Below are 27,534 nucleotides of genomic sequence, written 5' to 3'. Positions count from 1 at the left end.
TTGCAGATCACGTCAGAGTCTGATCAGGGTGTGATCAGGGTTTGGTCAGTAAAAAACGGACAATTTTCATCAGAGTTCAATCATTTTTCAGTCAGAGTTTGTCAGTGTCTCAGTTTTTCACACATGTTTTCAATGCAATTTCAATGCGTTTTTCATGCGCAGATAATGCATGTGAAAAGGACTCAGGCCTATCTTTTCTATGGCAATTGATGCGTGAAAAACACATTGCACTTGCATTGGACTTGTATGGTGCGTTTTTCACATGTGTGACTTGCAAAAGTAGAGCATGCTGAGATTTAGGCATGCGTGAAAAAAATGCAAGTCTGAAAAAGCCTGTTGATTACAATGGGTCAGAGTGCAATGCAAGTTCTTTGCGTCAAAACCACCAATAAAGAGGCCTAAGGGTCAGAAGATGGCGAAACAAATTTTTGATTAATCACCATGCTGCCTGGTTTCTTATACAAAAAAGTCTAAAAAAAAGTAGTACAAGAAACCAAACAAGAAGGTGATAAATTCCCCTCTATGACTTCCTTCTGTCTGAAGCAAACTGAGCTATTCAGAAAAACTGAAAAAGTGTTTTTAAACTGAGGCTGCGTTCCTACATGGCGTTTTCTATTCAAACACATCCCTGAAATGCATTGATTTTTACATGTTGCTATGTGTTTGGCTGGTTTGAAAACGTTTTTCTTCATTGGCGAAGTGTAAGCAGCTGTGTTAACATTTTCCCATCTGCTTACACTTCTAGCAATGAAGAAAATCCATTTCAAACCAGCCAAAGGCATGGTCAAATGTAAAAATTCATGTGTTTCCGGAAAAAAAACCAGCCAAAAAGTAGTTTCCCGCTCACCGTGCCTATAAAAGGAATAATAGGTCTGTCTCCTCGTCTAGAAATTGTAATACTCTTTGTGGGGCGTTTGTTATTTTTGGCGTCTAATTTTAGTAGTGATTTACACTGTGATTATAAATTGCAGCAGAAATTGAACTTTTCTGAGTATGAAAGTATCGAACAAGTACCGAGGTTTTGATATATCGTGCAAACCCTAGTCTCCTGATCTTAAAGAAGCTCATCTTGAACTTTCTTTGACGACCACCATGGAAAGTAGATGTGTATATCTGTCATGCTATTTACACTTTATGCTATCCTGCTACTGCACAAATATGAACAGATTGAGATAAGTCAATGGATATATGTGATTCTTTCAGTGCGTGCATATATAGATAGGGTCTAATAAAAAGGTAACAAAAATTAGTGGCCCACCTTTAAGATTTTAAAGTTGCCCCAGCGGGTGGGGGCTAAGTTGGGTATCTTTGAATAGATTTTTGGAAAATATTTGGCACGTATATTTTTAGTTTTTCGCAAGCTACTCCACCATCCCGAACATTTTGTCATACCCTCTATATACACATAGGAGATCAAAATGAGAGGACCACAGACTATTCCTGAATGTCAAGGTCATATAAACTAACATTAGTTAAATAACAGTATTTTAAGATTAATTCATAAATTGGATATATTCTAAAGCACAGAATAAAACTGTAAATGAGATACATGTAAAAGAACCCTGATCAAAATTAGAGAATACACATGTGGCAGTAACTCATGAGTTTTATAACGCATTACAACAACTGAGAAGAGGAAATTTGCCCAATCACATTGCTGTTAACAGTGTGTTTACGAAATGTATGTGATACCGAACACATGCGTTTTAATTGAAACGCACATGGGATCATGCTGAGCCCCTCCCTTTTCCTCTGGAATGCTCTTTGAAGCAAAATCCATATGGAACTTGTGGTTAACGTGTGTTTTCAAAACGCAAGCGTTAGACTATGTTAATGCATGCGTTAATATTAAATTAACAAAATGCATGTGTCGGTGCTGTTAACACGTGTCTTCACATTTCTTTTTGTAAACACAAATGTTAACAGCAATGTAATTAGGAAAATCTCCTCTCCTCAGCTGTTGTATTACTGGTGGTTCACCAGTTCATGGAGTTGGTTTCTAACCATTTGTCCAGAAACATGCACATTTGTGCCTGCTGGAGGTCATTTTGCAGGGCTCTGGCAGTGTTCCTCCTGTTCCTCCGTCCTGCTGCTTGGTCGTTGCCCTTCTCAGACCTCCTCCAGGTCTCCTGGTGTAATGGCCTGCTTACCGGTAGGGCCTTCAGCCTCTGAACACCAGACACAGCAAACCTTCTGGCCACAGCTCTCATTCATGTGCTTCCTGGATGAGCTGCATTACCTGAGCCACCTGTGTAGGTTGCCGAGGCGTTGTAGGGAAGTCATACAGGCACGTACGTGGAGACCAGACACAATACGGAGCCTCATTTTGTCTTGTTTTACAGACATTACATTGAAGTTGGATCAGCCTGTAGCATGTTTAACCACTTTAATTTTGTGGGTGACTCCAAATCCAGGTCTCTGTTGGTTAATAAATTTGATTTCCATTGATGAATTGTTTTGTGATTTTGTTGTAAGCACATTCAACTTTGTACAGAACAAAGTATTCAATGAGAATATTTCATTTCATTCATTAGGGGATGTGTCATATGTTTCCTTTATTATTTTGCGCAGTGTATTAAAGTATTTGGTAATTTATGGATTTCCTAGTATTAGGCTACATTTACACTGCCGTTTCCCACCGTACCGTAGCACGGCGGGCACACAGCAAAGCTGGGGAGAGGGAGAGAGCCGCTCACCCCCGCACCTCTCCATAGGAATATACGGCGCCGTATTCCGGAGGAAGATGGGACATGTCCTATCTTTCTATGGGGTATGGAGCGGTACAGTGTCGCACGTGTGCTCCACCGTACCACTCCCATTGGGTGTCGTGCTCCCATTGCTGTCTATGGGGGGGGGGCGTATATCGGCCGTATATATGTCCCCCATACGGCAGTGTAAATGTAGCCTAAGTCTTAGGGGGACGAAATGAGAAAAGAAAGAAAGTTGCGGCACTCAGCAGCTTCAGTGCAACAGGCATCTTTATTAATAGTGACACACACACAGGGAGGGTACAAACTGCGGCAACAGTTTCACGAACACAGGTGCTTTCTCAATTCTGATCTTAATTCTGGAAACATGTGTCCAGTTTTAATCTCAGTGGTTGATATTTGTTACGTATTTCTGTTTTTTTCAGACTTATGTCTGAAAAGTTGCTCAAAAGATGCAATTGATGAAGTGCATCAGTGTAAAACTTTGCAAAACTAGTGTAAAAGTCGCAAATTTTGGTACCATTACACTAAAAAGCCACCAGAAAGGGAGGGGGAAAAACGGAAAAAATTTGATAAATGCCCCTCCTGTTTGTTACATAGGCAAAGCTGGCAGACAGGAACAAATGACATCGTGATATTATTTAGTGATCCTTATACAGGCGGTCCCCTACTTAAGAACATTCAACTTACATGCGACCCCTAGTTTCAAACGGACCACTGAATTATTTATTGTACTTTAGTCCTAGGCTACAATAAACATCTATAACAGTTATCACAAATGTCTATAATGAAGCCTTATTGTTAATACTGGTTCTTATGACAACCCAACATTTTTAAAATCCAATTGTCACAGAGGCCAAAAAAGTTCTGGCTGGGATTACAATGATAAAATATACAGTTCCGACTTACATACAAATTCAACTTAAGAACAAACCTAGAGACCCCATCTTGTATGTAACCCGGGGACTGCCCGTAATTTATTTATATATTTCAAACATATTCTGAAACTATGCTATTAGGGAAAGCTGTAAAATGTCCAGTATAGGAAACAAGCTACCGTCTACTCACAAAATGTCCTTAAGGGTTCTTCATTAGAATGGATTTGTAAGGGTGCATTCACACGTTGCAGTTAAAACTGCATCACAATCAACAACCTCAAAAATTATTATGATGCAGTTTTAACTGCCACATGAAGGACCCTAAAGGAAGATTGTCCCCTTCAGTACTTTGCTGTGTATCTCTGTATTTTGTAACTGGTAAATATCACATCTCAGGTTTGCACAATTGCTTCTTTCATCTAAATGACATAAAAATCATATGTTCTTTTTGGCTAGGGTTTGGATTGTGAAGCAGAGTTAGGAAGAAATGCTTATACAGTGTTTCCTTTTCTCAAGCAGGGACGTTCAGAAGAAGGTGTGCTTCTTAGGGATATTGGTGATCCGTAATGTCATCAGGGAGCGGTGATTTGTTGCAATGACAGTCTCGGGTCTTACAAAGACCTGAGGCTGTCTTCTTTTAGCGCAATTTGCACATTGTAATAGATGATTTGGAAAATCCCCATATACTGCCATCCTTAGTGTTAGGTTCATTCAGATAACCTAGGGTTAAAGTACCCTAAGGGGTCTGCAAATCGTAAAAAAAAAATGAAAAAATGTCAAAATCACCTCCTTTCCCTATAACTGATATAAAAATAAATAAACAAGTTAAATGTCTGGTCTATCATGTAAATGTAATAACTGTTATTCATGGTGTTGAACCCTGTAGTGAAAAATTTGCCACTTTTTGCCATTTTGCAACATATAAAAAAATTTCACAAAAAGGGATCAAAATGGTAACAATGAAAACATCAGTTCAGCTTGCAAAAGATGAAACATAACACACCAAAGTTTGTAAAAATTATTTGTGTCAGAAGATGGCAAAATATGTTTTTTGTACACCAGGTTTTAATTTTCTAAAATGTGTTAAAGCACTATAAAACCTGTATAAAATTTAGTATCCCAGTGATCATACCTACCCAGAGAATAAAGTAGAGGTGTTATTTGGAGCGTGCTTTGAAAGTCATAAAAACCGAGGCCACATGAAAGTGGTGTAAATGCGTTTTTTCACCCATAGCTGCAAAAAAAAGGCTGAATGAGGAAAGAGGCTATTAAAAGAGGCAGGGTGCTTTACTGCTTCCCTAAGGCTGTCTTCATGCAATGTTTATTGGGCAGATTTTATTGTGGAAAATCTGTAGCTTAATACAGTACCAGTGGAGTGGATAAGATTTATACAAAAACTATCCACAGGCTATGTAATATATACATGCCTTGGAAACTCATTTTCAGAACCTGTCAGCTATTACTGCAGATTCTAGGGGCCCCTGGTCCCATATGAAGATCTGCAAAATGGATCGGCAAAATGCCAGAGGCACTGCTGCTGCTGCAGTTTACACATTCACGCAGCAGAGGCCGGCTGGAACCAATGAAATTATTTATGTAACAGTCACATCACCTGCAGCGTCGCGTGATAAAAGAGACGGCTGTACCACATGCTGGGGGAGCCAGGGAGAGCAGGTACAGTTTTATTTTTTTATTAATGTTGTACTGAATTGCCGGGGGACTGGAGCTATATACTACTGGGGACCTGCAGCTAGATACCATGGGCCTGGAGCTATATACTGTGGGATGGCTGGCTATATACTGAGGGCATGGTTGCTGCAGTTTGGGTTCGAGATAACGCGCCTGCGGCTTGTAGGAAGGCATGGAGGGAGATAGTAGGATTGGTGCTTTGCCCAGTTGTGCTCTGAATGTTTGGACTGTCAGTCTCTCCTGCATAATTTCATGTATTAATGTTGCCAATTACACTCTGTCAGCAGCCTGCATGTTGGTGGTTTACAAATCGCAGTCTGGTGCGTGTCGGATTTTTCCTATTTTTTTTTTTCAATTGCCTTTATCCCGCCTTTCTCCATGTTTTGTTGTCTCAATCTGGCACAATTTTAACATTTTTGCGCAATTTTCGGTTTTTCAGGTATCAGAGAATTTCCTGTGCAAAAACATTGTATAAAAACAGAAATTGCACAGATGTTAAATATACATGCGTCTGGTGCAGTCCATTCGTACAGAGCACACACAGCTGATACTCACGTCGGAAGGCATTTCACAATCCACATACACCAGACTATAAATCTTACTGTCGGAAACCCGTCCATCTAACACGTCTGTGCAAACCACTGCCTAAAGAGAAATCTCCCGCCATGGGTCTGAATGATGGGGGGAAAACATTGTGCGTCTTCAGTATGGTTTAAAAATAAGGACACGTGGAGAACTCCGCAGCTGCTTCTGTGAAGATGCCTAGAGGAGTCTCTTCTATCAACTTTGGCATCTTATTCTGGATGTATTCTGCCGGATTGGTGGTCATTTAACATTGTCATTTCTTTTTCACGTATGTAGAGCCCTGTATCCAAGATCACTACTGATCCTCCTTTGTTCGAAGAACTTATGACTATATGTGGGTTTTCTTTGAGGGATCTTAGGGCTTTATTTTCTTTTCAAGTCAGATTTTGACAGCAGTTTCTTTCCTTGATGGTTTGATATAATGCTCTGAGGTCTTTCTCTACATAAGTTTGAAAGTCTTCCATCTCTGGAGAACATGTGTACATTTTAGACATTTGAGGTGTCTAATAGTGGCCCATCTTTGTCAGTTTCCGCAACTCTAGCAATTCAATTGCCGTTCTTTGGTCTTGGAAATTCCAAATCGGTGCTATGTGCTCTGAGCCCCGTTTGTTTATGCTTATTGTTGTTGACTGGGCTGCCCCGGATATATTCTATTCCAAAAAAATGTCTTTTTACTGTGAGGAGGCACACAAATTTCTTGACATCACATAATGTTTGTAATAAATCCATATGGTTTGTTGGAGCAAAGCTGAGTCCCTTTCACAGGACTTGGATATTCAGATTTGTGAGTATTTTTCTTTTTTGCTCTCTCCTTTAGGGCCTTTAGTCCATTGTTTTTTGTGTGTCATGATTCTACTTGTGTATGTTCATAGTCTGTACCAGACTCCTGTTCAGTGGATGAAAAGGTAACTTTCTTCTGTGAATGGTCTCAATGTCTTAGTATCTGGGTCTTCTGTCTTCTCCTGGTTTTCTGACATACACTTTGTTGCAGGTGTAATCTTGTAGGTCCTTTTGAAATTTAGATTATTTTTTTTACCAAATGGGAGAGGACTCGTGTCAAGTTTGCTACACTACAAGGAGCATGTTGCATCAAATGTGGACATCTAAGTGCGGTATCCTCCTACATTTAGTATCATCTATATAAAATTTAGTCCACACTGTCCAGCCATTTGTTTTTCTAGGTTTATTGTTGGGGATATTATTAAAATTATATTCTGAGTGACATTATATCATATACTATAGATGATACTGTTACCTTCGGCTTATTGATAACTATTGTTTTTATCCTTTTTACTATTTTTAAGTTGTATACTTTGAATGCACATGTTAGATGTGAGGGTCCCGCTCCTACTGTGCTTGACATTTATATTTACATTCTGTTAATCATTCTGTTTCAAATTTCTCTTTATACTTGCCTAGTGGTTTTAGTAAATTGATGTTGACATAACCCATGAGGTTTTGGTGGTGTCGCAGATTATTCATTTTTAATATTTATTTTACCTAATTGTATTGTACTTTTTCCAAATCACATAATACTAACAATAATAATCTTTATTTATATAGTGCCAGCATATTCCATAGCGCTTATCACATTTACTAGTGCTGCTGTAAAACGCAGGAAATCTTCCACAAGAAATAATAAACAACGTGAATACTGCCCTATAGTTCTGCGACGAAAGACCAAACTTCTCAATATACAACCAAATAAGCTTTGAACAGACACTGAGCCAACAAGGAGCATCCCAGAAATTATAGTTCTGAGGCCTGGAGACTTTGTGTGGTTCTGGCTGCAATATTACCCATGACTCAGGATCTGTTCAGAATAATAGTGCAGTATAATTACAACATTCATGCTGAACTATTGTGTAAACTCTGACGTAAAAAGTGAAAATGTACTTTAACAGGGGCGTGGCGTGTGATTTCATGTGTGGATAGAGGGCTCCTTCATTATCAGTCAAATCATCCTCTTTTTTTGTCTGAATTTGGGGCAAAGTGGACTTACCATATGTCCTTGGGGTGGCCACTCTGCCTTTCTGAAGGAGCAGCGCCAGGTCACATCCATCCACGCTTGCTGGAACAGCTCCAATGGGAGCCTGCAAATCTTTCAATTCTTTTCCCCTGGCACCTAGACCTGCAGAGGAGTCTAGGTGAGAAGGATCTTTTGAGTTCCTCAGGAACCTCTGTGTCACAAGCCCTTCCCCTCCCTCAACCTGCTGCTCAGACTACTTGCTATCCTGGGCTGTCTCTAGCCGCCAATACACAGTCATCAGGTTGGTGAGCCAAAGCCCCCTTCTCTGTCTACCTGCTTCCTCTTCCCTCTTTTTCAGTGCCAGCTGTTCGGGGAGCTACAGACAGCTACACCAGCTAGATCTAGCTGTTCTGATGCAGTTGAAAGAGAGGTTGCTGCGAAACTTGGAAGACTTGCTAGATCTTCCTCGGTTCATGAGGGCACACAGGGAGCTGGATGTCTCTCCCAACCAACCCCCCCCCCTTGCTCCCGGAATCGGTTGAAGACACTGGGCACACTGGTTGAAGAAGTGGCCATCATCTGTAATGATCTTAAAAAGCTCTTAGAACGTACAACGGATCTGGAGGAAAGGGTTGGTGATGTGGAAGACTGTGCCAATGCTCTAAAGAAATGTGCAGACACACGCTTGTGCACCAAATGTGATTGTAGCTAAGCAAGACGATTTGGAGAATCCCCTGTGAGGTAACAATGTGCGTTTCGTTGGTATCCCAGGGATGGTGGAGGGCAAACAACGAACAGAGTTCTTTGAAACCTGTCTGCTTAATAGGCTTGGGGAAGACTCCTGATCTCCACTGTTTGAAGTCAAAAGGGGCCATAGAGTCCTAACTGGACCACTACCCCCTGATTCTTGTCCGAGGACTGTTTTAGTTCACATTCTACGCTACAGAGACCCTGAGATAAACAAGGGAGGTGGAGAACTTGTCCATTGATGGTCAGAAAATGGCACTGTTTCCAGATTACTCTATTGAAGTGCAAATAATAATAATAATTCCTTTATTTATATAGCGCACACAGATTACACAGGGCTCACAAGCTAATCAACCTACCAGTATGTTTTTGAATGTGGGAGGAAAGCGGAGGAAACTCAAGTAAAATAAAAAGGTGCCTTAGTGTCGCTTGATTTATGTTGCATATTTGCACTGCTACTGATTTATAGGGGGGTACAGGGGGTAGTCTATACTCCCTCAGTACTCTGCTTTACTCTGGAAGCACGCTGCCTTCTCGTAGGCTGTAGTTTTGTCTAACGACGGGTCCACCAGTGGGACCTGTAATTAGTGGAGCACCTACGAGACCTGTTCTTCTTCTTCTTCATTCACTGTTCAGATTCCCTGAGATGAGCACTACATATATATTTGTTTGTTACTGGCCATGACTAGGTGGGGGCTGCACGTTCCTTATTTAGGCCAATGCTTAATGTGGTAGCAGACACTCTTTATTACAGATCCAGTAAAGCAGAAAGCAGTACTGGACGTGGTACACAACACTCAACTGTTATTTGTAGTGGGAACACAGCTCCCTACTCTTTCTCAGCTGCTGCTTCATCTGCAGCCTTTACTACAGCCGGAACCAGGTTTTCGCTGCTAGAAGTTAAATTCCTTTCGGTTCCCAGTCCTAGCAGAAATAGGTTGTCTTCCTAACCTGATGGAGGCTGTAAATGACTTTTATTATAATAACGATGAGGCGATCCCCCTCTGTTAGCAACCTAGGACTTTATTAAGATGTATCTTAGAGGCATCTTGATTAGGAAAATTTCCAAAATTAGGAAGAATTCAAAATCTTTTAAAGAATATGTAGGGAAGCCGACCTGGCAGAGGAAAGATACACATGAGTCAGGAGATATAGGGGGAGATTTATCATTAGTCATATGTAGCTCCTTTGCGTATAATTGTTGCAAATTGTTCCAAAAGTTAGAGGGCTTTTTGCGAGAAAAAAAACGCAACTCTAAAGACACGCAATGTCCGAAAAAAATACACCACAGAGTGTGTAACACCACATTTATCAACTGAGAAGTTTCAAAAGACTGCAAATTTAATCGCAAAACTACACCACATAGGAGGTAGTGTATGTGGGTACATTGCTACTACAGGGGGAAGTTTTTGCTCAATTTTATGTTTGAGGTATCTGAGAATTTTCTGTGCAAAAACATTGCAAAAAGGCAGAAATTGAGCAGATGTTAAACATACGTGTGACTGGTGCAGTCTATTCTCATAGAGCACACACAGCTCATACTCACATCAGAAGAGGCAATTTGCACATAAACCAGACTGTAAATCCGACTGAGGGAAATCTGTCAGTCTAACACATAGACAACTGCGCAAAATCCTGCCTAATGATAAATCTCCCCCATAGTGTTGCATCCCATTTAATTCAGGGAAGTACTCCTAGCCATTTAATCTTCCTTATATTCGTCTACAGTAACCCCCTACTGAGGAACAGTGGCTATTCTAGGCACACGCATAACAGTAGATGAGTTGGAGTTAGCTTTTGCTGCCATGTCATACAATAAGGTCCCCAGCATTGACGGACTTCCTGTCGAAGTGTTTAAAGTCCTTAAAAGTCCATACTCCCATGTCTGTGCACAGTATATAATGAAGCCCTAGAAAGCGGTAGAAGGACCCATTGCTCTCGGACTCTTATAGATCTTACTTTTAACCATTCATATAAAGTTTCTAGCATAATTAGGTAGTTCATGCCAAATATGTCCATTGCAAATAACATCAGTCGCCCTTTTCTAAGCATCCAAGCCCCAGCTGCCGGGCACTGCGGTCGTATCTTTTGATGTGGCTAAGGCGTTTGATAGTGTGAAATGGAACTTATATGTGGGCTGTCTTAGCTAGGATGGGATTTGGCCCTTGGTTTATAGCTTGGGTCCAATTGCTCTATTTGCATCCTACAGCGAAGCTACAGGCCAACTTTCAATTGTCAGCTACATTTGCCCTCTACAGAGGGACGCAGCAGGGTTGCCCGCTTTCGCCTATACTTTTTGCTATAGCTCTGGAACCCCTGACTGCCACACTGCAAAGTTCTACTGCGGTCGGGGGTTTCAATATCGTGGTCTAGAGGAGAAAGTTGCATTATATTCAGACAATCTCTTGCATTTTATAGATGACTGGGCCAACTCCCTTCCCACTCGTGGGTTACTTTTTCATGTATGTTGTTTGTTTTTTTTCAATGTTTTAAAAATCAAATAAAAAATAATTGATTAAAAAAAGAAATCTTGACAGTTCATTTACCTGTAATATCCCCATAATGTCTGTCTAAATGAATGGGAACAGGGGTTGTGGCAGGTGCGGCACTGTTACACAGTTAACTGTTCCTATTAAACATAGTTGTCATGTCCCCAAAGATCTGCTATCTGAATGAATGTGAATATGGAACATACTGCAACACAGATATCTTGCAGTTTTTTCTTCAAGCGATTGCATGAAATTAAAAAAATAAAAAAACAAAACCAAAGATGAGAGGCATGATACAATTTTGAATAAAGCTTTAAAAAAATAACATATATTAAAACTTCAAAACACTAAACATAATATAAAATCATTTAAGTGTGTCCGGAAACCTGAGGACTGACACTGTCCACAGATGAACAGTTGGTTGGGGCTGTGAATATACAAAACCTTTACATGCAATGCAATATGACTGCTGATGGATTCAATATGGAATGTGTTCCGAAATATGTCATATACTAAATGGTGAACAGAATTTTAGGCTTCAGGTATTGCAAAAGTTCTGTAGTAAGAAACATCAGATGGTTTCAGAGTCTTACTGGGCTCTTAATCTCCTGGGATCAGTTTAATAGTTGTTTGTGATGATTTTGGGGCCGCAGTATAACTACATTGCGGTTAGAGGCCCAGCCCAGCCCAGCCTGATTCACTCTTTGCTGACACTGTTCTCGTGACATTGTAGCCTTCTTTATGTCCTTGAGGCTAGGAATGACTCATCACCGGATAAAAGAGTCAACTGCCAGAGAACATGATCTTACTTAACATGGCGTCTAAACATAGAGGTTTTGTAAGTTGCAATAATTCATAAGTCTGTATATGCTTTATCTGAGACCATTTGCATAATAATATGCATGTTCATACCAATGTCATATTAAATTGAAATTCTATTTGGAAAACCACAAAATGATGTGACAAACCTCTTCCTCTTATGTTAACTTTAATAGAGAACGCAAAGCCTGATGGTGAACCCCAACAGCCTCCACCTCAAGAAGATGACTCGCCTGACAATGTATTCTTCCCCAGTGGACGTGCCTCTATTGTGGAGGAGATCCACAGCCAAGCACAGGAGGGGCTCAAGTCCCTACAGAGAAGAGGTAACAACAATTATAATAATATAAATTACTAAATAAAATATACAATTTTTGGGGATTTTCATAAATTTGTACAAATTTTTGAAAATGTCACAAGACACTGGCAGAGATGTATTTATCGGTCTACGCCAGAATTATGGAGTTATTTTCACAAGAAATGCTGTGCTGTGTTTATTGAAGGCTTTAGATGATTTTTGACAGTTTAACAACTCGACCGAGAAAAGGGCCGTGTCCTCTGTAGTCTCATAGGAAATAGTCTGTATGCCAGAAAATTCAATATTAAGGTGCAGCAAATAATAATAATAGGAGGTGCAAAGTAGGACTCGCCAGTCTAATACTGCACTAGATTATTCATCAAGCATCAGACACAGAGATTAATCTGGTGCAGCAGAGAACTGTCTAGTTCTACTCTGCACTGGTTTAAAGACTGACACATTAATACTGTATATACTTGAGTATAAGCCGAGTTTTTCAGCACCAAAAAAACGTGCTGAAAACCCCTAACTTGGCTTATACTAGAGTCAATGAAAAAAAAAAACCCTCTGTACACACCTTTCCGACATCCCACGGCACGTCCTCTTCTGTCTTCACCTATAGCTCCAAATCCGCTCTCAGCTCCCCACGTGGTCCCGTCGCAAAAACCATGATGTCAGCCGGCCACTTGCCGCCATCATAGTGTGCCGCCATTGGAACACAATGATGTCAGGAAGCGACTGATATCATGGTGTATGCTACGAGACGGAACTAAAGATAGAAGACGACCTGTGAGGGGGCCTTGGAAAAGGGAGTAAAGAGTTTTTGGGGTTTTTTTTAGGCTGGGCAGGGGGCTGCTGGCAATATACGAGGGGTGCAGGCTCTGGCTATATAGTGGGGGGGCAGGCACTGGCTATATACAAGTGGCCTGCTGACTATATACTGGGGGCAGGGAGCTGCTGGCTATATACACGGGGTCTTCTGGCTATATATATTAAAGGCAGGGGGCTGGCTATATACTAGAGGTCAGGGGCTGGCTTTATACTAGGGGGCTATAGACTGCTGGCTATATACTGGGGGCAGGGGACTACTGAGTATATACTAGGGAGCAGAGGCTGGCTATATACTGGGGGGCATATGACCAATGCATTTCCCACCCTCAGCTTATACTCGAGTCAATAGATTTTCCCAGATTTTTGTGTTAAAATGAGGTGCCTCGGCTTATACTCGGGTTGGCTTCTACTCGAATATATATTGTACATCTCCTCCATTGTTTGTAATATAACATTGTAATGTGTTAAAAGCCATGGACTGCGTGTATTATAAAAATTGTTGTTTATGGGTGAAAGGGATATTGCATAATGACATGGCATTTGTATGAAAACAGATTAGATTTCAATATGTTTATGTTGTCTTTCAGAAAAACAGCAAAGTGATCATTCCTCCCAGGATGAAAATACAAATCCAGAGGTATAACTTTAAAGTACTTAATAAAACAGTCAGTGATGGAGAAAATAAACATATCCTTTATGTGGGAATTCATCATGCTTGTGTGTGATGAAGACTTCGAGTGCCCTGAATACTGGTGTACAAAACTTGATAAATCGGACCCTATGTATGCAGAATAACCATTTAATAAATGGCAGCAATCAGTAGTACTGTGAGCATGAGGAGCCACACTGTTTCTGGTCATTTTTGTAATCTTACTCCTCTGATATATATCAAAATTTTACTATTGATTTACGCAGAGTTTATTTAAAAAGTTTTTGGTGAAGTAGGTTTTGGTGCACTTACACTGTACAAGGATGTGGTATAGTAAGAATAATAGTGATAAATAGATATATATACATATATGAGTGCTACATAGTTTTATAGATCTGTTACGTCCAAATTCTCAAGATTTAAAAAAAAAAATTCATTTTGTCTCCGTCCCACAGTCCACACCAGACACAAAAGACAATGGCTTCCGTAACCGCTCCCATTCCTACAACACAGAAAACACAGATGACGCAATGTTGTCTCGGTCAGAGATGATCCAGCGCAAAGGTGAGAGAAACGTGAAAGTGCATACCCATTAGGTAGACTAAGGGACACCAGTATTAGTTCTAGCTTTTCATCTTACTCAGCCACTTGTTTGTTCAGCGCTGTCAGATTCACCTTCTTGATGCATCAACGTTTTATATGGAGAACACAAAAGTGTTTGGTTTGGTTGCACTTTATTTGGAGGAAATGTATTAAACATATATATATATATATGAGAATACCCTGCATAGAGAGAATGGGGAATGGTGTCATTAAGATTTTCAACTTATTAAAAAATATTCAGAAGCAATAATAGAACAGCAGGACAATGCATAATTATGATGCTCCAGGATTGTTATTTAATGGAAACACAGGTATTTATTTGAACAGAGCTATAAAGCAGAATGTTTAGTTATAATTTTGGTCTCTGTTGTAAAACTTGTAACATTTTTTCCATTGTTTTCTTTGTAGGCTCAACATTTAGACCTTATGACTCACCCAGAACGCCATCAAACAAGGTTGGAAGGAAGCGTAAGGAAAAGAGAGCTACAGTTGTGGGAGTGCCGCAGCACATTGCAGCAGAACTTGGTAAATTTCACAGTACTTTGGTGCATTTGGGTTAGCAGCACTGAACAGGACAATCACACATTGTGACTCCTACTTAGGAAGGAAAGGAGTTAACTTATAATGAATGTGCAGTTTCATAAATAACAAGAGCCTTAGGCATTTATTTCACAATACAAACGGAAACAATCACTGAAATGCTGGCGACGTGAAAGAATGAAAAACTACCTGGGAGACTGATCACAATAGCTACACTTGTAATAGTCCATGTATGTAATATATTACATTATTAATACATAGCAACAATACATGTACACCAACCGTGCAAAGGATATCAATGCAAATTGGCTAGTACTTGTGAGGTTAGAGCCATCCGTTTAGGTAGGGTTGTAGGCAATTATTAAAAAAATATATATATTTCTCCTTTCTAGATTGTTTTTACATTTCTTGTTCTACTGCATTGGCTTAAAGGCTGAAGGGAACCTGTCAGAAGAAATTGACCTAATAAATCACTACCAGTATGTTGTCGAGCTGATTAACACCTACCAGATTATGTTTCTTTCATTGCCCAGTGTGGTGGCATCATCTAGAAAATCAACTTCGAACTGAAGTGTAAATTGGATGCATGAAGTCATCGAGACAGAGAGTTTTGCACTGAAGTCAAACTCTCCCCTTTCACCACATATATACTCAATAAACCCTGAACAGTACCTTATACAGGCAGTCCCTGGGTTACGTACAAAATAGGTTCTGTAGATCTGTTGGAACTGTATATTTTATCATTGTAACTTTGAATCTTTATGATGGTTGGATTCCTTTTGGGCCAAGGCTATAAATCAGTGGTGGCGAACCCCTCACCATCACCCAAGCGCAGAGTAAGCCAGACAGGACTCAAGGACTCTTTTAGTCCCGGGCAGCCCAGGACTCTAGAAGGAAGCTACACTGATAATCCAAAATTCCTTTCCTTTCTACTGTATTGATGTCCTCAGGTGCCCTTTACAATTTAAACCCATGAAAGAGCAGGGAGTAATATGTTTCTGCTTAAATTGTTGCATTGGCACTTGAATTGATGCATTGGCCATCACTGCTATAAATCCTTGCAAAGATTCAAAGTATGATAAAGCTAGCTACCTGCTATTTCCAGGCGCTAGAGTGAGCTGCATAGTAAACTGAATCATAACCCAGAATTGATTAATTTCTTTTACTGCTGAATAGACTAGTATTTATCATAGCTCAGCATGCGGTCTAAAAACCAGAAGGGAATATTTACCTCACAGATGCCCTGGCTGCTGCATGGTCCCTGCTGCACCACTTCCTGGACTAGTGATGACATTTGACATAGCTACAGCCAATCACTGCCTTTATCGGGTGACCGATTGAGCTATTGTTTTCCTGGACCAGAAAATGCAGTGAGGCAGGGAACCAGGCACCATTGGGTACAGAATGGACAATAATCTGTATGTGTGTTTTTATTTATTGTATTTTTGTACAGCAGGTGATACAATTTAACTACCCCTAGTATCCCCCAGTATCTGGCCTGGAAATTGAAGCTTAATATAGAATAAGAGAGACATTTGTTATAAAGAAAGCAATAAGAAATAAAGATGATATACAATACCATCGACTAGGATTTACAGAGTGTGATCTGGTTTCTTATAGATGGTTCTTCCTTCTTGTGATGAGCTACTTTGCAGACTATTTAGAGAAATACATGTATAATGTCCTACACCAACTGGATCTCCTCAAGGATAACCAGTATTTTTACAAGAGCAGAGTCTTGTAAAATGACACATTTCGTGAAAATTAGCGCTCTGGATATATGTACGCCATATTAACAGAATGTCCCCATCAAAATACAACCACATACATAGACTCACTTGATGAATTCGGATAAAACAAACATGTTGAACATAGACATCCAAGTCAAAGACAAATTTTAATGATTAATTTCTCCCACTGTATTCTGTATCAGCTTTATGATATCTGTACATATCTGGAAAAGATCCTGGATAAATAAATTATGTATCCATTCACCATAGAGTCAGCAAAACCTGTTTTAACTGTGAAAACTTTAGCAAACTGAGTTTCCCTATTGGAGACATATGCTGCTGTAGGCCTGTATAGTGGCAATAGCTGATGTAAACTATTGACATAGCACTCAGATGCAGTGTGGTAGAAGCGTAGAATGAGCGCTTGCAAACTGATCAGATTTTTTGTTATTTTGAAAGTTGCATAAGGAGCTAACCTGTTCTCGTGTCTTCTTTCTTTAAAGGACTTCAGCCTTCTTCCACACATCGGGGCATCCATGATTTGTTTCGCAGAGAGGATGGTCAGTTAATTCAGAAAAAGTCTGACGAAATTCCAGTAGCGAATGGGGTTAAAGGACAGGAGGCAGAATTTGTTGTTATCCCTACAGTAGATGGAAAACCTGCTTCAGTGCCACATGGTGGAGCTCATGTCTCTTTGGCTGCTCTGGAGCAGACAGAAGCTGCTTTACAACGGCACATAAACAAGGTATATCATGATGACAGCTACATTGGTTGGAAATCTGCATCTAAGCTATCACCTATGATTCTGCGCCCAAAGTCTGTGGCTGTTCCTGGAATGACAACACATTCACCTCAGAGTGACTCTGTGAGCCCTGTCATGTCGATATCTCCCCAAGCTACCTACATGTCCAAGATAATACCAAATGCAGTACTTCCTCCGCTAGTTGATGTGGTTGCCTTGAGCCGCTCCAGTGTTCGAACATTAAGCAGATGCAGTCTTGCCTCAGCTAGCCCAGCCTCAGTGCGTGGCTCACTGCATCGAACGAGGGGTATGTCTAGCTCTAGTGATAATTGGAGCCGGTCACAGTCTACAGAAACTATAGTATCAGACTCTTCCACTATTTCCTCTAGAGGTGGTGATAATACTTTAGAAGCAAATGAAAAATCTGGATTAAGCACTGGTAGGGCATCTCCTGCCCTTAGTACTGGAACTCAAGATGGTTCAGATGCTGCTAGCTTATGCAGTGGCCGCTCTTCTGTGCGTAGCGTATCATTGCGAAAAAGCAAAAAGGCTCCTCCCCCTCCTAAACGAACCTATTCATTGCAGCAACAGAAAGAATTGGGTCTTCCTCCCAGGCCTGAAAAGAAGTCCTCAACAAAGACTAATCATGGCAAAGATCCTTGGGTGCTAAGAACAGATAAAGTGTCGTCTGATAATGAGGTTTTTCTCCCCTCTTTGGCTGGACCAAAGCAAAACTCTCCTAGTCGTTCAGATAGAACCATGTCTCCATCCAGTGGCTACTCTAGTCAAAGTGGGACACCAACAATGCCTGTCAGATCTCTTCTGGAGTCTCCAGGTTCTCGTAGAAAAACGCCACCAAAACCAGAGAGATCTAGTCTTAAGTCAGCAGCAAATATGTCTGTGAGCTCGACATCACCAGTTGAGAACAATTCCCCCATTCTCATCAATCCATCCAGAGTTGGTTCTTCTATTTCTGACCAGGAGATACAGGACCCAATTCCACCACACCCATGTGTGCCTGCCCCTTTATGTCCACCACCTAACAGTGCAGTAGACCTTGCTGTGACAGCAGTAACTCCTCCACCGTCACCACCACCAACTCATCATCCAACACCTCCTCCTACAAGAAAATCTGACTCAGATGCTGATGCTGTCCCATCAGTAAAAGTAGAAACTGAACAAAAAGAATCCTCGTGGCCTCCCCCTCCTCCAGAGACTTCTGATATTCAGGACTTATCAATGGCAGATTTCCCTCCTCCTGATGAGGAGCTATTTTTGCCCCCACCACCTTTTATGGAAGCCATAAGTGAACTTGCAAGCTCAGAAGTGGTCAGTGTCATTACCAATGACAAACCAGATATGCCAAGAGCAGAAACGCCTGTGTCAACATCAAACAATGAGGAATCATCAGATGTTGTTGCAGCTCTTCAACCTGAATCGGTGCCTTTATATACAGCTGAGCATGCACCTGTTATAGTGAATAATACCGATCCTGTGCCTCCAATAGCCACAGAGAACACAGACTCTATTGTGCCTCCCTCTACCGAACCTACGTTGTTGCCTCCTGATTCTTCAGATACTTCAATTACAAATGGAGAAGATATTATAACATATAAGCCACATTTTAAGACAACCTCGACTATTACTAATGAATGCAAAGAAACACTTGATCCTAATGTGCCACAAGAAGCTGTGGAAAATCTACCACTAACCACTACAAAGATTACAAATACCACTACATCCATTGTAACCACTGTGCCATCAAATACTGTGGAATCATCTGTTCCTAATGTGCCATCATCAGCTGTAGTTAGGACCTCGATTCCTTCAAAAACTTCAAGCTCTCCACTTCTCAAGCCAAGTTCATGGAAGCCAGTCAGTGCACCAGGTTCTAGGAAAGAATCAACAAGCCCTGTGGCCACACAAAAAGAAGATGCTAATTTACCTATTGTAACCCCATCCTTACTGCAGATGGTTCGCTTGCGGTCAATACAGGCCAGGGTTCCACAGAGTCCATTCTCTCAACCGCATTCTGGGATTCCAGCACCGCAAAAACCTGTTCGCAAATCTTTATCATACAGATCTTCTCAGGGGTCCGATTCATCTCCAATAGAAAGCCCAACAGTACCACCTGTTACTCCACAAAAACCACCAGACTCCCCTTCTACACACAAATCACCAGCCTCTGCTGCCAGCTTTGTATTTTCCAGGGGTTCAAAGAAGTTTGTATTTGACACTCCTGCATCGCAAGATGCAGAATCATCACTAAAGAAAGAACAAGAGCAAAAAGCACAAGGGGGTCCACGTAGTCCAGATGAAAAACCCCCAATACAAAGGAAACCTAGCAAGATTCCTCCTCCTGTGGCAAGGAAACCTTCAGTTGGGATCCCTCGGACACCCACAACCCCTCCAGTTTCTACAGGAAGCACAAATGGAAGCTTGTTCACAAACAAAGACCCAGGATTAGCTCCTTCAGCCTCAGCAACTGTTGCATCTGGGACCCAGGCAGAACATGCCCAAGCACAAACAAGCCAGTCTGAACAAGGTAATTAATACAATCGTGGTCAGGTTTCAGTCACATGCATAAGGTTGTATTATGGCTTCTTTTAGTGACATCATAAAGCTCCAATTCAAGTGCATGAGTCTTCTACTGTACATGCACAATGCCTCCAGTTTCATATAAAGGGGTATTCTGGCAGATTCTATTAAAAATAAAACTAAATAGAAAGGTCTAATAACCAGTAGATATACAATAAGGAAATTTTATATTATATATAAGTTATAAACATTATTCTTGACCAATAAAAATTAAACATTTAAAGTTGCTTTCCAAGATCCTAAAAAAAAAATTGGCCGAAGGGGATAGCAAGAATTTCTAAGGAACACTGTTCTATACTATACCCTTCCTTTGTGCAAGTGGTTTAGGATCCTGGAAAACCCTCTTTAGGGACCACTTATCTGCAATTTGCTACAGCTCTTCAGATTCAGTATGTCCAGTCTAGTACTGGATGAAGCACTCACACAATCTCTGATCTGAACCACTTCTACACTGTCAACATAATGAACTTGAGGCTTTTTATGGGCCACTTACCATCTGTGTGTCCTTTGCATCTCTGTCCCCTTGTGAAAATTGCTTGATGCTTTGCTTTTATCACATACACATTAAAATATAGGAGAAAGGCAGGATCAGCGTATATGCATGTTTGAAACATCTTTCTTTAGCATATACCAAACTATATAAAACCCCTTCTTTCCATTTTAGAAAAGTTACATGGATGCTCCTTATAACAGTTCTGAGGCTTGGGGGTGAACATGAATGGGGAAAAATCTGGAGGATCTGCCAGAGTAGTTTGCCAGAGCTCAAACTGAATAGATTAAAACTACATTAACCCCTTAAGGATGCAGGGTTTTTTCGCTCATTTCTCGCTCTCCACCTTCAAAAATCCATAATTTTTCATTTTTACGTGTACAGACCTGTGTGAGGGCTTATTTTGTGCGTAACATTTTACTTTCCCGTAATGTTATTTATTTTAACATGCCGTGTACTGCGAAGCTGAAAAAAATTCCAAATGTGGAAAAATTGAAAAAAATAACGCACGGGTCACGTTCTTGTGGGCTCAGTTTTTACGACTTTGACTGTGCACTCAAAATAACACCTCAGCTTTATTCTTTGGTTCAATGCGATCGCGGTGATACCAAATTAATATAGATTTTATTGTGTTTTAATACATTTTCAAAAATTAAACGAATGTGTACAAAAAAGAAAAAAAAAATTTGCCATCTTCTGAAGCTAATAACTTTTTCATACTTTGGCACACGGAGCTGTGTGAGGTGTAATTTTTTGCGAAATGAGACAACGTTTGCATTGCTACCACTTTGAGGTCTGTGCGACATTTTGATCATTTTTTTATGTGATGTAAAAAGGTGTAAAAGTCGCATTTCGGACATTTGGGCGCCATTTCCGGTCTCGGAGGTCACCGCCGGCCGTAGCCGTTTTTATATTTTGATAGATCGGGCATTTTGGGACGCGGCGATACCTAATGTGTCTGTGATTTTTACTGTTTATTAAGTTTTATATCAGTTCTAGCGAAAGGGGGGGGATTTGAATTTTTAATATTTTACAAATTTATTTTATTTTTTAAACTTTTTTTTTTTCTTTTTTTACTAATTCTTAGACCATCTAGGGTACATTAACCCTAGATGGTCAGATTGTTTCTACCATATACTGCAATATTTCTGTATTGCAATATATGGCATTTTGAAGCTTATTCATTACAATGAGCCACTGGCTCATTGTAACGAATCTGCAAAAGCCAGAGAGCTACGGCGGAGAGTGTTAAGGGGTTAAAGGGGAATCCAGGAATCAGCATAATTCATATACAAATGGGTCCTAAAAACATAAGCTTATGTGTAATTAGTTGTTATTTAAAATTTTGCACCCGTTAGCAGAAAAATGCTGATGACATAGACTAATGAAGAATTAAAATGCTACTGGCCCTTTAATCAGTCCGTTAATTTCCTCCGCGCGGTCCGTTGCAGAGCATACACAGGACAGAAGATGGCCGCATGTCACATGTCCATATCACATGTCCTGCACCTGCCTGGGCAGGTCATGTGATCACCACTACGTTTGGCTGTAGTTGGTTGGTTGCAGTGCATCCAGTATGGCCAGTGTTGTGGTGAAGGCAGTTACACATCATTACTATGGTAACAGAGCAAGAAAACCTGTTACATCATCACTGGAAGCAGAGCATAAGAGGCAGGAGGAGTTACTGAGGACTAAAGGATCTTGGAACTTGTAATTTCCAGTGTCAGCCATCTTGGTGATAACTTTAGAGAGGCCATAACATTTTGTGAACCATAAAATCAAACTAAGTTCCATTTTGTGACTAATGATATTGAGTTTTGTTACATTCATTTATTTATAGCATTATGGGATTTTGTACCAGACGTTCATATTCCCGCAACACCCCCTTTAAAGTCCTGCAGTGGTCAAGTCAAGGCCCAGACCTCATGTACCATAAATGGTATTTCTGGGTTACAATTTTGTTTTCATTGACATAAAGGCCTGACTATCTTTTTATGGTGCAGGCAGCAGCCCAGTGGTGGCTTAATATACACTACTTTCGACCAGTTGTTCACCTCATTAATATATTCTGAAATAGTTTGAGGAGAGGGGTGGAATTAAAACATAAATGAAAGAAAGATTATCCACTGACCCCAAGCTTTTTTAGCCAAAATTTCTTGCATTTATTTAAACTTCTTAATCCATTATACATCACGATAAAGATAGAACACAACAAGTCTCTTTTCTCTTTAGTACTTATCTCAATCCGTCTCAATTAGGGTTTCAGTCATTCACCACTCCAGACAAGCTAGTAGGTTGTCTACCGAGGGTTATACTGTCTAAGGCTACATTCACACGATGTATGCCCGCCATACCGCGGGCATACATCGGCACCAGGGAGGTAGAGGAGGAGGGGACATACATACAGCGTATACACATCGGCCGTATACATGTCCCCCATACGTTCGTGTGAATGTATCCATACTGTGACGTTTCGGAGGCCACACCTCCTTCCTCAGACATGCGTGAACATAGACCCAGGTAAGCTTATATCAGAGTATCTTATTACGTGATTATACATTACCAGTAACACACCATCATTGACATACTTACCATATCCACTTAAACCATCAATCAGATGTATACATTACAAAAATATGTTAAATTTACATTGCTCATTGAGACCATATGGATGTAAAACTTCCATTTTATCTATCCAGTATACTTCTTGTTGCAACAATTTGTGCTTTACCCACTAAGAATTTGTAGTAGTGATCTGGAGTCAAGAAATTTGTAGATAGGGGGTATGAAAAATAAAACATTGATGGAGTTGCTAGAAAGGTTCAAAAGATCCCATTAGAAGAAGTGAGAAGTGTAAAATAGGGGAAAAAGAAAAAGAAGAGAAAGAACTCATTACATTCTGCTTTACCTTTTACCATCATGTTAAAATGATTAAACACAGTATCCTTAAAAAATTGGAGCTAAATGACCCAAAATATGGTCAAATAATAATGAAAATAAAATTGAATAAAATAGAAGATTTTAGTTCAGGTGAATGTGTACTGTATCTGCCCGAAATTAGAACACTTAAAATATAATTTTATTAGAATAAGGGCTCCTCTTCAGGATTTCAGGATGTATATGGGATAGTGAGATCAGGATAGAAGTGTCTTCCACGATCTCTCTCTCTCTTGCCTGAGATCAGGAAGTAAGGAAAGAGAGAGATATCATGGAAGACCTATATATCCTGATCTCACTATCCCATATACACACTGAAAGCCTGAATACATTATTTAGTGGCTGAAGAGTGGCTCTTATTTTAAAGGTTTCTAATAAAATTATATTTTAAGTGTTCTAATTTCACACAGATGCATGACCCCAAATATGGTAATTTGTTTAACTCCCTACAGACCACTCGCTGACGTATAAAGTCGAAGACAAGACGTTAAAAAAAATCTACACAGCAATGTGAAGGGAGATTATGTAAATCATCCAAGGAAAGGATGTCAGATTCAAATTAAGGGCTTTTTTCATGTGTAATAGTCAAAATGTGATTTACATGTTGAAGTGCCCTTGCGATATGGTGAATATTGGACAGACCACTCAGAGTGTATAAATTCGGTCAAATGAACACAAGTCTTCCATCAAACAATATTTACAGAAAAAGGATAGTAAAGATCAAAGTGTGAGAAAGGAGATCAAAAAGTGTGAAAAACATGAAACAGGAGTAGCACTTTAGGAGAGGCACTTTAAAGAAAAAGGGCACAAAGTGTACGACCTTAGGTGGTTGATCTTGGAACTAATATCTGAGACAGATATGAACTGGGTAAGACAATGAGAAGTATACTGGATAGATAAAATGGAAGCTTTACACCCATAAGGTTTCAATGAGAAATGTAATTTTAACGTATTTTTGTAATGTGTATATATCCGATTGGTATTTTAACCCCTTAGCGCTCCATGGCAGATATATCCGCCACGGAGCGCAGTGACTTAGCACTCAGTGGCGGATATATCGGAGCCGAACCGGCATCGGGAAACACAGGGTGCTAGCTGTAACTAATAGCCGGCACCCCAGTGTAACACCCGCAGTCAGAGTGGGCTCCGATCGGAAGTGTTTAACCCGTTAACCTGCCCGTTAAACCTGCCTTTGGGGGGTCTTTCCCCCCCTGGGGGACGTCTGTGACATCATCTTACAGGCAGAGTGTCAGCAGAGTATTATCATGAACAAGCAATCAGATGATTGCTTGTTCATGTCGCATGGTGGAACAACTAAAAATGTAAAAATAAAAAAAAAAGGTTTTTCATTAAAAAATAAAGTAATAAATTAATAAAAATGCCCATAAGCCCCACAACATATAAAGAGACATATACACAAAAAAGTCTAAATCATAACACAAACCCCACATATATAGTATCACCGTGTCCGTAACAACCCGTAGAAGTAATAAATTATTATTGAACCCGTATGATGAACGCCGTAAGAAAAAACTGCTAAAATCCCTCCAAAAATTAGGATTTTTACCTATTCAATCCCACAAAAAATGCAATAAAAAGTGATCAAAAAAACAAATGTACTTCAGAATGATACAGTTGAAAAGTACACCATGTCCCGCAAAAAAAGAAGCCATCGACCAGCTCCGTAGCCAAATTTTTTTTCCCACATTAGGGTTTTAGATGACAAATTTAGTAAAAAGTAAGAAAATATATTCATGTTTGGTATCCCCGTAATCGCACTGACCCATAGAATAAAGATATCATGATTAATAGGCTATTTGGTGAACACCAAAAAAAAAAAAAAAAGTAAAAAATGCAGTACAAATTTTTTTAAGCGGCTAAGGGCCGTGGACATGAGGCTATCGTCGCGGCTACTCCTCACCCCAGTAGCCTCTTTACTCCGCCTACCATGTCATCTTCGGCGCGCAGCTCCTCGTAGCCAGCTCCGAGGCCAGAGCTACTGCGCATGCGCAGAACACCGGATAGCTGCGCGCCAAAGATGACATGGTAGGCGGAGGAAAGAGGCTACCGGGGCGTGGAGTAGCCATGACGGTAGCCTCATGTCCGGTTACTCCACGCCCCAGTAGCCGCTTAAAAAAATTTGCATACCCACGGATTAAAGTTAAAGGATAGCCAGGACGTGAGGATTAGCCCCAAAAAAGGGCTATCCTCACGTCCCATTCATCCACCTACCACCCGTTCTACCTTTATAGGTAGAATCGTGATGGTAGGGCCGAGCCCTCTCCATGGCTGGTAAGTCTTTGCTGCATCTTGTCGCGGATCGTCGCTCCCCGATGACATCACGGGGAGCGGCGATCCGTCGCCATGGTAGCCTCGGGTGTTCCGAATACCCAAGGCTACTTCGTTTTAACCCATGCATTACAATGTGCTAATTGCACATTGTAATGAATGGGGAGTAAAATCCACATATACTGCCATACAGTAGTATGGCAGTATATGATAGGATGAATCGGACTACCTAGGGTTAGAGTACCCTAGGGAGTCTGAAAAATAGTAAAAGTAAAAATAAAAAAAAGTTAAAAAAAAAATTATAATAAAAAAACCCTAAAAATTCAAATCACCCCCTTTCCTTAGAACTGATATAAATATAAATAAACAGTAAAAATCATAAACACATTAAGTATCGCTGCGTCCGAAAATGCCCGATCAAAATATAATAACGTTTTTTCACTGCATTTAACCCCGTAACGGAAAATAGCGTCCAAAGTCGAAAATGGCATTTTTTTTGCCATTTTGAAAAATATTAAAAAATTTATCAAAAGTGATCAAAATGTCGCACAGTCCCAAAAATTATAGCAATGAAAACGCCATCAAAATTCGCAAGAAATGACACTTCCCACAGCTCCGTACACCAAAGTATGAAAAAGTTATTGGCGCCAGAAGATGGCAAAATAAAAAAAAATATTTTGTACAGGAGGTTTTAATTTTTTTAATTGTATGAAACATTATAAAACCTATACAAATTTGGTATCCACGTGATCGTACCGACCCAAAGAATAAGGTAGACATGTCATTTGGGACGCAGAGTGAAAGCTGTAAAATCCAAGCCCACAAGAAAATGTTGCAAATGTGGTATTTCACCATTTTCACTGCATTTGGAATTTTTTCCTGCTTCCCAGTACACGCCATGGAATATTAAATACCGTCACTATGAAGTGCAATTTGTTACGCAGAAAATAAGCCATAACACAGCTCTTTATGTGGAAAAATAAAAAAGTTATAGATTTTTGAAGTTGGTGAGTGAAAAATGGAAGTGAAAAAACTAAAAAAGGCCAAGTCGTTAAGGGGTTAAGCTACCAAATAGCTGCATCCTTAATGGGTTAGGTAGATATGGTAAGTAGTACTCTCAATGATAGTGTGTTATTTATATCTACTGGAAATGGGATAACTTCATCATGAGATACTCTGATATAAGCTTACCTATGTTCACACAAGTCTGAGGAAGGAGGCGTGGCCTCCGAAACGTCACAGTATGCTGATCCCTCAGTGAACATCCCACTAGTGTGCCTGGAGTGGTGAAACGCTAATCAAGACAGCTTGAGATAAGTACTAAAGAAAAAAGGAGACTGGTAGTGTTCTATCTTTATTGTGATGTATAATGGATGAAAAAGTTTTAAATGAATGCAAGAAATATTGGTTAGAAAGCTTGGGGTCAGTGGCTTCTTGTATATTTATGGATTTATGACTGCCGAGGTTGTGAGGGTACCTCGCTTTTTACTCTGACTGGTCGTTTTCACTACATATATTGAGCACTATCTGTTTATTATATTGAGGGCTGGAATGAGCCATCGGAAGGTGAGACGTTTTATAGCTGATATATCATTTTCAATATACCATAGTTACTCCTACCCCACAACCCTAGTCTCCATCTCTCCTTTTGGCTAATCCCTTGGGACATTTCTAGGATAATAATAATTCTTTATTTATATAGCGCCTACAGATTACGCAAGCGCTGCACAGAGCATGACAAATTGGTCCCTTTATACCATTTACTATTGTATATAGTCTACACCCTCACAATATCGGAATATTTTCGAGAACTGATTTTGTTCACCGTACACAGTAGCAACACTTGATAGCCTCTGATCATCACACAATGATAAAAGAGGCATTACTTTTTTTATGTTTTTTGGACCAAGAATGTACAATGGACCTGTGATCCGTTGCTTGTG

General features: G+C 40.1%; 1 protein-coding gene across 1 annotated transcript in view; it reads left to right on the top strand.

Annotated features, from left to right (window-relative positions):
• NHSL3 (NHS like 3) overlaps positions 1 to 27,534 on the top strand; it is a 37,478-nt gene that overhangs the window by 8,022 nt on the left and 1,922 nt on the right. The window contains exons 2-6 of the mRNA XM_072136556.1: positions 12,061 to 12,210; positions 13,601 to 13,650; positions 14,118 to 14,226; positions 14,674 to 14,790; positions 17,039 to 19,822. Coding sequence (XP_071992657.1) covers positions 12,061 to 12,210; positions 13,601 to 13,650; positions 14,118 to 14,226; positions 14,674 to 14,790; positions 17,039 to 19,822 — 3,210 coding nt within the window. The remainder of the gene's footprint in view (positions 1 to 12,060; positions 12,211 to 13,600; positions 13,651 to 14,117; positions 14,227 to 14,673; positions 14,791 to 17,038; positions 19,823 to 27,534) is intronic.

The sequence above is a fragment of the Engystomops pustulosus genome, chromosome 2, assembly GCF_040894005.1.
Source record: "Engystomops pustulosus chromosome 2, aEngPut4.maternal, whole genome shotgun sequence".
NCBI classification, from domain to species: domain Eukaryota; kingdom Metazoa; phylum Chordata; class Amphibia; order Anura; family Leptodactylidae; genus Engystomops; species Engystomops pustulosus.
Note: the sequence above shows the minus strand (reverse complement) of the source record. Positions and strands in the feature narration are given on the sequence as shown.